Source organism: Oreochromis niloticus, linkage group LG20 (genome assembly GCF_001858045.2).
Source record: "Oreochromis niloticus isolate F11D_XX linkage group LG20, O_niloticus_UMD_NMBU, whole genome shotgun sequence".
Taxonomy (NCBI): Eukaryota; Metazoa; Chordata; class Actinopteri; order Cichliformes; family Cichlidae; genus Oreochromis; species Oreochromis niloticus.
Window position 1 is genome coordinate 5,540,356 of NC_031984.2, and position 12,579 is coordinate 5,552,934.

The 12,579-nt window shown below is 40.1% G+C and overlaps 1 protein-coding gene across 2 annotated transcripts in view; it reads left to right on the forward strand.

Annotated features, from left to right (window-relative positions):
• cables2b (Cdk5 and Abl enzyme substrate 2b) overlaps window positions 1-12,579 on the forward strand; it is a 47,605-nt gene that overhangs the window by 23,054 nt on the left and 11,972 nt on the right. For both annotated transcript variants that reach the window (XM_013265632.3, XM_013265631.3), the window contains exons 2-5: window positions 3,542-3,637; window positions 9,257-9,334; window positions 12,175-12,283; window positions 12,391-12,559. In XM_013265632.3, the coding sequence (XP_013121086.1) occupies window positions 3,542-3,637; window positions 9,257-9,334; window positions 12,175-12,283; window positions 12,391-12,559 (452 nt within the window). The remainder of the gene's footprint in view (window positions 1-3,541; window positions 3,638-9,256; window positions 9,335-12,174; window positions 12,284-12,390; window positions 12,560-12,579) is intronic.

A 12,579-nucleotide genomic window follows, 5' to 3' on the forward strand; every position in this document is an offset into this window, starting at 1 on the left:
GGATTGATAATAAATGAGGCGTGACAGCTTAGAGGGCCTTCATGGCTATTTTTATTTTAAATCTGTATTTATGTCTACAGGAGGAAAACGATCCATAAGGCTAAATGAAATTGTGAACTTCTGTACTGTGCAGCTAGTGACATGATGTGTTTGAGGTTGGCGGTGCCGAGTTCAAGTTCAGTCTGCATGTTGAAGTAGCATGTTGGGGAAGGTACTGAACCCAGTGGATCTGACAGAGAACTAACTAATTAATTAATGAACCAATGAAGTTAAAGAAAAGAAGGCTATGGCTATTATTAAAACTCTGTTGCAGATGTGACCAAAGTGTTGTAAACGAAGTGCTGCGGTGGTTCTGGAATGGCACCAGGCAGGCAGTCAAAAACGATTCATGGGAAAAGAGTGAAACATTTAATAAGTTTTCAGGCACATACAAAATGAAATGAATCACAGCACCGCTGCACCATCATAATATCATTTTAATGAAGTGTTCAACCAACAAATGTGGGCAGAAATTATTTAGGAGGTGATACATTGCTGTTTGAATCAATTTAAATTCCTTTGTCAATATGTGAATTGTGTTTTTGGTCGGGTATTTGTTGACCAGCAGAAGGCAAAAATCCTCTTAAAGCCTCACATTCAGATGTCACAACCCAGATGTTATAACTGCATAACACACATGCACACAAACACACACATGCACACACACAACAGCTCTCATCTCCCAGTCATGTATTACTGAGTCAGACAGTGAGCAGCAGTGATAACAGTGATTTAGACTCCATGTGGTGTGGAATCAGCAAGCCAACCATAAAAAAACAGTAGCAGATGCTGTGTGTGTGTCTGTGTGTGTGTCTGTGTGTGTGTGTGCGTGTGTGTGTGTGTGTGTGTGTGTGTGTGTGTGTTGTATGTATGTGAGTTCATAGTTGTGTAAGTGTTATGTTTCCCAGCAGACAGCCGTCTCTCTATGGGCTTGCAGATCAAATCTCCATTGGCTCCTATGAGAGTGTTTATAAAATGTTCTGCTTAAAAATATGTTATATTGTCCTTCACGCAAATGTTAGGGACTGTACTGAATGATGGCTTTAATATTGTAGGAAGAGATTGGATATTTTTTTGTATGTATGTGTTTATAACATGTTTATCATTTTCTTCAGACTTTTTGTAATTTTGTTTCTCAAAATAAAAATGATTGATGTATGAAACAAAAGGCACTTTTAATAAAATGCACAGTAAGGTTGGTTTCTATGTTTCCCACCAATGACTCCTGAATATAGTCATGCACTCTGTTACTTGGTGGAGAAACCAAACGAAATCACCTATCAGGAAAGTCGCTAACCAACTTTTGTAAAAACTGGCAAATGAAGGAAAGGAAATACGGAGCCACATCACGATATAAATTGTTTACAAACCAGCTTGGGTTGCAAATAAAAACTGAATTCAATGGTTTGCATATTTTATAAATATCATCTTCATTTAAAGTACAATAGTATGTATAAAATATTTAAAGTGAGAAACTGTGCCATTTTAGAATAATATGTGCTAATATTTGCTCTTTAACATGAGGAGACCAGTTGCTAAAAATTTGGCTGCTCGGTCGTCTTGGGTCTCCTTTGCTATATAGTTTCATGGTGCTCCACATGTTTTCAGCTGGTAAAAGGTCTGGACCACACACAGGCCAGTGCAGCATCCTAACTCCTCTAACTGCAAGAAGCACACACAGTAATTCTGTGTGTGTGAATGGTTGTCTGTCTGTATGTGTTGTCCCTGCGGCAGGACGACAACCTGTCTGAGGTGTACTTTATGGTAGCTGGGCCACTGACCCTGGATTGTTTAGCAGAAGAGAATGGACGGATGGACTGCTTGGACTGCAGACAGGCCAGTTCAGCACACAGACTCTTCTGTAAAGCTGTGCTATTTAAAAATGATAGAATTCCTTCCTTGAAAAGAAGTCATCTGGATGGGCGCATGTATTGCTCTGAAATCTGTAAATACCTTTCAGCATTGATGGAGCCTTTGTGCAAGCTGTCTATTCTAATGCAGTAATACAATCTTCTCTTCTCTTCTTCCAAAGATGTGATATCTACATTTTCAGTTAGTTGACCACAGAACATGATGGCAGTGTTTCTGGATCATGTTCACTTGAGCTTTAACCATCATTTGTCGATGGGACTTGTTTTCCATGACAGAATCATGAGAGCCCAAAAGTCACAGGCATCCAATGTTGATTTTATTGGCTTTGTTCTTTGCGCACAGAGATTTCTCCAGATTCCTGGAAGTTTTTGGAAAACATTATGCACTGCAGATGCAATCTTTTATTTTATGGAACATTATTATGAAACAATCTGTAGACATATTGTTTTTTCCAGTTTGGTAAACTTCCACCCATTTTAACTCCTGAGAAACATGTAGAGGTTCAAACATTATTAGTTGATCCTCCACCTGTTTAATTTTAGTAGCACTTACTGTGGTCACTAAGTATTTATTTATTTATATTATCTATTGTGAATGAGTGGAGGATTTTTGGACACAGGAGTAGTTTTAAATTCTCAAGAACATAGAACACTAAATTAGGAAAATATAACAAGAAAAAACAACAAACTCCCCCCGAAGAAAAGAACAGAAACCAACTCGAGAGGCAGATGTATTTATCCAGTTGCATAATCCTGTATTTATGATCTAGTGTAGAGTTATAGGAGAAATATTCATCACCTACCAATAATAGCAAGAGCATTATAAATGTGAGTTTCTATTTGTGGCCAGTTTATTGGCTTTGTTCAAAGCACTGTGTGACCTGATCTGACTGCAGCACTGCATGCTGGTCCTCTGAGTATAAATGAAATATGGGACTTTTTCTTGTTTTTTTTCTTACATGTAAGATGTAAGGAGGAGCAACCGTCACTGAAGAAGTTTCTGTGTGTGTTTGCAGAAATGTATGTGCATGATTGTGCTGAAGGGCCCGTGTGGAGAATGTGCTGCATCGTGACATGATGTTCATCATGAGACGATGTAAATGACTGCGGTGCAGTAACATGCAGTTTCAGCTTGTGTAGGTGCCATACGTGTGTGAGACTAATGCTGATGTCAGTAACGTTATGTAACTGCTGTGATGTCACTGAGCTGAGCTTCTTGGCCCGCTTTCATGTCGAGATCTGTTGTTTTAATCCGAGAGGTCGGCACAGTGATACAACCTGGCTCAGAACTTGACCTTCACCAGGCAGACGCACAAACTCGGGAGGTTTTTTTAGAACTCAGAGATGTGAACTGTAAGAAGAATTTATTTATTTTAGTGTCCCCTAAAACTGTGCTGTATATTTATTTTCAATGTTTTAATTTGTCGTAAAGGTGGAGAAATATGTGTTTTGCTCAAGAAGCTTTGGTAGCGTTCCATCTTGAGGCATTTTTAGGCTTAATTCTGTGACTCTGTGAGAGTGTGTGCGTGTCTTTTAAGTGGAAACTGTGTCTACTGGCAACCTCTTTCTTGTTTACGGATTTGAGAGCTTATTAATATTCATGGTTTTTCTGTCTCGCTCTCTCTCTGCAGAACTCGTAACCTCTCCGGTGGTTCTCCCAGACCTCGACACACCAAGAAGATTCATTTCATCAAAAATATGAAACAGTACGACACAAGAGGCAGCAGGTGAGCCACACAGACTCCCATAATTCTGTACCATCAGATTTAACAATGAGCAGTAATACAAACTACTTACTTTAATACACAGAATCTGTAATACACAGGTACATACCAGGACACTCAAGGTTCATATCTATATCAAATATTATGATGTCATCATGTTGCCTAGCAATCACCAAGCAAAGAGCTGAAATAATCTGGTTTTAGCATATAAGCATCTATAACACCTAATAAAAGCATCCCATCTTTTTAATTTAATGACAGTGGCATCTCATTTTTATCTACAAAGGTTTAATTATACAGGACATGGTATGATGCCATCGAGTTCCCTAGCAACCACCTAGCAACAGGATAAAATAACCTTTTTGAGGAATATAAACATCTACTACCCCCTTTAAAAAAAAAAAAAGTTTCTCAGTGTGATCATGTTTTATCACCAGCAGCACAAACATGCCAAACAGTACTGTAGCATAAGTATGTATCATTATGTTCTAATTTTATTGTTAAATATAAGTCTTCAGAGTGCAGTTATTTTTCTTCTGTATAAAGTGCTGGTGATGTTTATATCCCATTTTTGTATACATTTTATATTTGGTGTCTTTTAATTTATGTTTCTGAATTATCAAAGCATACCTGGAGGAAAAGTAAAAACAAAAAATACTGAAAAACTGAATCTTTGGTCTTGAACTCTGAAAAACAACAAATCTTCAAATTAAAAAAAATGTTTTGCTCAGGTTTGGCTCCACAGTGAGTCTGAAGTCTATATTTGAGTTTGAAGGTAAAAATGAAAACATAGCACACGTCATTCAGCTGCTTCAGCCAAGGTGCAGACTGTATTTAGAGGCATGTTGATCCCTAATGTCCCCCAGCGTGTGGAACAAGGTTGGGGCAGTGAGTTGAGGCTTGTGGAGGTCTCTGAAAGCTTTATGTAGAGGTGCGCTATCGGGAGAGGCTACAGTGGCAAATACTCTGGCTCTTTTTCAAACAGTTCCTCCTACATTGACCGCTTAGGAATCACAATGAAAACTGTGTGGTACGTTTTGTAACACATAACTCGAGGACTGGCTGAGGCTTTTCTGCTTCTTTCTCATTGGGGCAGTCCTTTGTGACAGTGTACAGAGGTCACAACACTGATCTTTCCGTTATTGTTAAGTCTCTGTCAGAACTAAGCCCGCCATACGCTGCTGACTTGCAGAAGTGTCGCCTTTACTGCAGGAGAGGAACCAGAGAAGCCTGGACAGTGTCATTCTGGTCTGCTTAACTCTTCTATTGTATTCTATTCGTGTCCTTCCTTGTGGAGTGTATAAATTATAACTCTGGGTCAAAAGGGCCCACAGGGCTGCTCATCAGATAATAACAGACTGACTGAGGGGTAATTGTTTTAAAATAGATCCAGTAAAGAGCACCAGTGCTGTTTGTAATTCAGCTAAGTCACCATGTTGTCACAGAGAAGAGGAAATGTTAGAGCTGTCTTCCCTCAGAATGGGCTGTTGTGTCCCATGATGGGTCATCCTGGGAGACTTTAAATAGTTCACCTTGAGGTCACCTGTAAAAATTGCTTGTTTACTTCCAGCTGCGTGCAATTTCTCCTGATGTGTACTGACATTATATCATTTCAATGTCCTAGATGATTTTCTTTATTTTTATTTAAACCATTTTTTAAACCCTGAATATGGTGAGAGTGGGAAGAAAGACCTCCCTTTTAACAGGACGAGACCTCAGGGAGGGACAAGCCGTTTCTTGCAACAAGTTGAGGGATGAGTGGAAAGTGAAGAGACCAAAAGAAAGCATAAAGAAAATGGACAAAACATAAACTACTGCAGAGAGTAGACAAAATTAACTGACTGCATGAGGAGTGCGGTACTTTTCGGCATTTATTACACCGCAGGCTAACAGCTGCACGTGTGCAGAATGCGGTTAGATGTTTATATATCAGTTTACTCTGATACTGCTGACATGCCAACTCTCATTTTGTACATCAAAGTGATGGAAATCTCACAGATGTCATCTGCTTGTTTTCCATCTCACTTGTTTACAACGATAAGTCAGATGAAAAGAGGGGCGCAGCCGCCTGGGTGCAGCCACCTGGGCGCAGCCCCAGTCAGTGGTGCAGCCCCAGTCAGTGGTGCTCAGTGTCATGATATCTTTGAACCAGCTGGTAACTGTTTTTGTACTTTTAACAGTAAAATATTAGTAATTAGTTTAAGTGACAGGTGAGAAAAGTAGGTGACCTTTTACAGTGTAGAATATCCACCCAAGAATTGTAAAAGTGCTTGTTATGTTTTTTTAAATCAAATTTATGTTAACTAATTATATTTATATATATTTTTTAGTTTATTTTTCTTTTGTTTTTGGGGAAAAATGGTGAAATGGAGATCTTTCTGCTCCAGTTAGTTTCCAGCAAGATGAAAATTTTCTGTTGTTGCTTATCATTTATAAAGAAGCATGATTGTAAAAGACATTAAACCTTCCACTACGCATACATTTCATTGATGAAGCTTAATTTGAACATATTGCTGTCTACATTTGATTTCAAACATACAAAAAATGCAAAATGTTTATTTTTTAATCTATAAATTCCCTTTGTTTTTCTGTTGTCAGTGTAGCGACATAGACAAAGCTCTGGGTCAGCGGTTCAGTCCTCAGTGGGAACATTGTCTGTTTTTCTTGAAGGTGATTATGGAATAATGTGCCCCCAGTGTTGTGAAATGTGTGGTAATAAATGGATGGGTGCAGGGGACAGACTCCCCAGCACAGTCACGTTTCCAGCAGCTGTGTTGCGATGTCTCTGCTGTTTCCACTGAGCTCCCTGGTGACTTCCTGCTCTTGACTTTCCCATGCATCACAGGGAACGAGCTTTGTGTACGCTGCCTGTGTGTATTTGTGCGTCTCCGGCTCACACAACCAACAACGGCAAATTCAAACTCATAATCTGTCTCGAGGGATGATCAGAAGGGAAGGAGGAGCAGCCTCGTGTCTAAATTGAACGAGTAATGATTCATGCTTTAATGACCTTTAATGTTGAATTTTCCATCACGCTGCTGCGTATTTAACTTCCTAAAGAATTAAACTTTGAACTGCTGGGCTCCCTTTGGTCTGTTTTCATCCCCTTTAAATGATAAATCACTTAGTACTGTAATACAGTTTTACATCCCAAACCATAATTAGCAAACACGGGTTAAGACTGCGTGTCTCTATTGATCCTAAGGTTAAAGTCTACTGAATTATTTACCCAGTTGGATCCTCATTAAGATGTGCTGAATGTTTGACCGGGATCATGTCATGTCTGTAAGAAAAACCGCAGTGTTTGGATTAACTGGCTTCCTTCTTCATATGTTTATCCCTCTGTGACTTTCTAAACAAAGAACAGTGTATACAAGTCCACTACATAACAGTTCTTCAGTCTGATGCCAAAGACTAATGCGAAGAGAAATAAAAACGAGTTACTACACATCATAAATTAAATGGATAATTAAAGATACATTTAGATTGTTTGGTAGCAGTTTTTCTACATAAAGATCACAGACTGGCATCATTTAAATAATCTGTAATTCAAGCCTGGAGTCAGATGAGACGGTCAGTGTGAGGTGTATGTGTGTAGCTACGTGATATTGACCACTGGCTTCTGCACATCAGCATTTTGGCTACAGTTAGCTTTTTGTTTGTTTGTTTGTTTTTTTGTTTTGAAGCCAAAAGTGATCACATTTACATCAGATGGTGGAGTGATAATTCTAGTAAGCATAGTGAGCACACTCATTTGTCAAGTGTACAGGTGCAAAGCAATGTCCAGTGAAAGAAACTCTTAATGCTTTATATTTTTGGATAATTTCATGCTCCCAAATGTATTGGAACAGTTTGGACCCTTCCTGTTCCAACTGCACACCAGTGCACAAAGCAAGGTCCATAAAGACATGGGCAAGTTTGGTGTGGAAGAAGCTGACTGGCCTGCACAGGGTCCTGACCTCCACCCGATAAAACACCTATTGGAATTAGAGCAGAGACTGTGAGCCAGGCTTCCTCGTCCAACATCGCTGTCTGATCTCACAAATGTGCTTCTGGAAGAATGGTCAAAAATTCCCATAAACACTCCTAAACCTTCCTAAAGCCTTCCCAGAAGAATTGAAGCTGTTATATCTGCAAAGGGTGGGCCGACATCACACTAAACCTTATGGATAAGTACAAAAAACTCAACTTTTCTTCTATGCTAAATATTACGCTCATAATAAAAATAAATTATTAAACTTCACAGCTTCCCCCAAACTGCACTAAGTTACAGGATCTTCTCTCGATTAAACAGCTGAAAATAAAGTGCTCTGCTACTGGAGAGTAATTAACTGAAAATGATGGCGCTCTCTTACCAAAGACAAGTAGGTGCAGCAGATTTATAAAACAAGATAAATCAGACACTTATGTTATTCTCCAGTATGTTTATAAATTCATCATATAATAGAACATCCGCCCTTTTCTCTTTTTCATACGTTTCCAAAATTTTCGTCGTAACTGCTTTGATCCTCTGCTCATACCGAGGCCGCTGACTTCTGGCTGGCTCTGAGCTCTGGATAGCTTTAGCTTTAGCCACTTTGCCTTTGTTGTCTTTTTCAAAATATCCATGTTTAGTTGGATGAAGGTGATTTAAATGTATGATTAAGTTTGTTACTACAAATGTGTTCATGGTACCGCCCCCCTCGACAGTTTATTCTGGTAAAGGGCTAATGACGTGCTAATGACATGCTAGCATGTGGCTATGAGTGTGTGTGTGTGTGTGTGTGTGTGTGTGTGTGTGTGTGTGTGTGTGCTCGACTGTGTGCTGCTGGCTGGCCAATATTGTTTAATCCAGGTTATATAACTACTTTGATAAATTTACTGCTCCGTCTGCCAGCATCCTGATGAACTATAGAGCCGGTTCGTGCCTTGGCTAAATTGGGAACATTTGCTTCAGTTACTCGGAGACCTTGAAACGCTGACCTTGTGTTGACTTGACAGACAAAGCTGTTCTAACTGTCCAAGAAGCTGCATATTGGACAAGTATCTGTTCAGCTCTGAGCTAAGTGTGTTTATGTTTTCACACATAGTGAATAATCTTTTAGTCTCTTGGTTCCTGAGCCAAATATAATGACTGCAAACATTTTCCTCTTGAGACCAAAACCAGGCCAGCAAGCTGTAGATGGGTTTATACTCAGAGGAGCTGCAATAAAAAAACAAACACTGACATGCACGTGCACGCACACACTGTGTTCTCCTTAATGAAACTCTATTATATCATCTCATAGTTGAGCAGAATTGAGGGTAAGGGTGCAGCTGGAGCCTTTAACTCAATTAAGTTGGTGTCAAGTGTGCGTTTGTGTGTTTTGCTCTCTAACAGTGAGTAAATATTACGCCATGCTGAGGAGCGATATGATCCTTTAAACTTTCAATCCTTAAATTTGAACTTTTACCCTGGGATTTAGCTTCATGTGTGGATCTCTTCATTTCACCACAAACATGTCGAGTTAGCATCTTCATTTTGAAACTTTGTGTGTTTTTGTGTGTGTTTAGTCAGCAAAATGCCTCAGATGGAAAAAAGTAATTCGGCTGGACAGATGTCATAACACGATAACCACTGATGTGTGTTTGTTTGTGTTTCAGAATCGTGCTCATCTGTGCTAAGAGGTCTCTGTGTGCTGCCTTTTCTGTTCTTCCCTACGGAGAGAGCTTCTACCTCAGGTAATCCGTACAGACACATCTGCTTATGTACTCCCATCTCCTGCCTCTCATAATGAAATCAAGAGACAGGGTTCGACATAACCAATGGGCTGTTGGCAGGGGGAAAAAACTATGTGTGGAAAGTAGATTTAAACACTGCTGGCTTATTTAAAACTGTTATTGACTGAATTGGTCATCGCTGGCCTAAGTTCACCTGAAGCAAGCTGGCTGAAGGAAACCCTTACAAGTAAATAGTTATCTTCCTCCTGCCAGTCGCTGTTTTCACATGAAAGGAAACATTTGAGGTTGCTGAGATAAAGAGGCTGTTCTGCTGGCAGGTGATGCTGGTGATGGCCTCAACAGCGTGGAGGTTTCACTCGCAAAAAAAGATGCATGGAGACCGTCAAATGAATTCAGAAGCATGTGAATAAAAGGTTTTCAGAGATTTAGCCCAAGCAGCTTCTGGTTTTCTCAACAAAAAGATCAGTAACCAAGTATGACCAATAACTACCCCTGTCGCTGTTCACTAGGCAGGAAGGAGGCGGCGCCGTAACTAAGAGAGTGAACCAAGTGGAGTGAAAGGAAATGTTTTTCCTGCAGCTCTCATCACTGTAAAAATCATCACTCAGAGACCTTTATTAGATGGACTTTGCAACAACATTAAACATGAAGAAACGTGAGCTTTTCAGCTGCTCCCATACACTGCTGGTTCATCCTGCACAGCAACAAAGAAAATGAATACACAAGTTTTTAGGAAATATACAAGGGGCCCAGAAAATCACTAGAGGGAACAATGCTTGGACACTTAAGAGAAGTAGAAGTAGGGAAGTAGAAGTAGAGGTCTCGTTTCTTCATTGTGAGACAAAGGAACATGAGAGTAGAAGAGGGGATGATGCGGAGGAGTATGAGGGGAAGAGCTGTTTGTTCAGAGGGGGATGATTTTCCCATGTGCATCAGAGCCCTCTGACCTGACCTTAGGTCTGAGTGGCTGGTGACTCATACAAACACCATGATCACACACAAACATCTCACAGTAACAAGAAGAAGAAACAATAATGGATAAGCAGGGAGCAGAACACACACCTGTGCTGTTCTCTCCAATAGACGAGTTATATTAATCTCCCTTTTCTCTTCGTGTTCACACGCAAACACACTTTTTTTTTCTCAGCTGAAATTCTGAGAAGTCTTAGTGCGTGTTGTGTCATGTCACACTCGCACCATGCACACATGTTATGTACTCAGCTATTATCATAAACACATTCTCAGTTCCCTCTTTGTTTCAGTGTTGGACACGCACGCATGCACGCACGCACGCACACATGCACGCACGCACGCACACACACAGACACACACACAGACACGCGCACACACACGCACACACACAGACACACGCACACACACCATATGCTATGAGACAGAATGAGTAATTTTCACCCGGAAGTGAAAACTCACTTTTTTACAAGCAGCTGATGGTAAAAGCTGTGAAAGCTCAGTGCATGGCGTCATGGTGATAGCTGACCTTTTTGACCCTTCAGGCAAACACCTGTAAACCAAAAGCTGAATAATGCATATTTATCAGTGCTTGCGGCAATAAAATATAAATAGTCACAAAATGTATAGATGGCTCCAAAGCAGTCCCCAGGTATAAAAAAGCTGAACAATTCAAAATAACATTTCAGATGGTGCCAGAGGAAACTTACTGAAATTACAAACAAATTAGGTGAAAAATTAATGGAAAATATATTAAATATCAGCCATTTTAATTCAATCAATGCCTGTCATTTTTTAAATCAGAGTTTGTAAAAAGCAACTTGTTATACTTCAGAGTTTCAGCATTTTTGTGTCCTTCATCACGTAAACGATTATCTGTTTATTTTGGAATCTTATTCAAGCCGACCTGCGATTCTGCAGAGGAGGAGGGAAGCGCTGCATGGCTCCTGATCAGGCAGGTGGTTCTCTGTGAGACACGTTAAAATATATAAAACTAAATCCAGGAAGTCTGAGAATGACGTGTTGCATCTGGAAACCACACAATCACTGTGAAATGAAGACCTGCGCTGGGTGGGATCATATACAACTCTGAGGTTAAAGTAAAATCCGATAATATAAGGAAAAGAAAAAAGTTAAACCTGCGAAATGAACAGGTAATGTACAGTGAAAGGATGTAAGTCATATACTGTGTACATCTAGTATTACACAAAGGGTAAGATTATATTTAATGAGGAAGGTTTTTCTGTGTGAATAAAGATGTTTCGTTGTAACGGTTCCAGAAAGAAATTCATTTGGATTCATTTTCTATAAATCATGAAAATCCATCAGTTTGAAATTAAGTCTGCAGTAAAAAAGTGATAATTGCAAAACAAAGTTGTATTTTTGTTAGATTTCATTTCTCCTCAGGCTGTGATGAACTGCTCTGTCATAAATGATTAATTCGTTGATTCGTTTTCAGTGTCTGTCGTGTCTTGGAGCGAAACGAGGCTGAACTGTGATTATTACAGAAACAAAACCACAGCCTGACCCGTCTGAAGCGCTCAAGCAGTTTTTTACGATGCTAGCTGATGGCTTGTGGCAAACTGAAGCTGCTGCTGTCTTCTGAATCTGTTTTATGGTGTCGTGAATCTTTGATTGCAGTTGTCCTTAATTTAATTTCCTGTAGGTAAACCGGCTGCACTGAGGGGTTTCTGCTCCAGATGCAGCAGATGTTTGGATTGGTTTCAGATAGGACACGAGTCGGAAGAACTGGGAACCAAATATTCCTACTATATGACAGTGCAGCTGTCTGCTGTGTGTTTATAGGCCGTTTACCAACATTTTATCAATACTTCTCTCTCTTTGTTTTCTTGATGTCTTTCTTTCTCCAGTGATCCTTCATTAAATCACCCCAGGAGGAGACACTCGTCTGGAAACATCTCTACCACCCTGGAAATGCTGCCGGGGCTAGAGGGTTTTCACCTGGACACCTATGGCAGGGTAGAGAATGTGGACCTACTTCTCATGGATACATTTATGATCCAAAACAGTTTCGTGTGGTCAGATTTCATATCTCAGTTTAAAAAGTCGTTCTCTTTCTGTGTCAGTCTGTGTCATACGCACAGTTCCTGTACCCCACTAACGCGCTGGTGAGGCAGAAGCCGTCGTCTGCCAGCGACCTGACACTGCAGATTCCCGTTTCCAGGAGCACACACAGCATTCCAGGCAGGAGCTACCCGCCCAGCCGGCTGAACAGCACTGTGGGACTGGATCTGGGTAAGAAATGGAAATGAGCT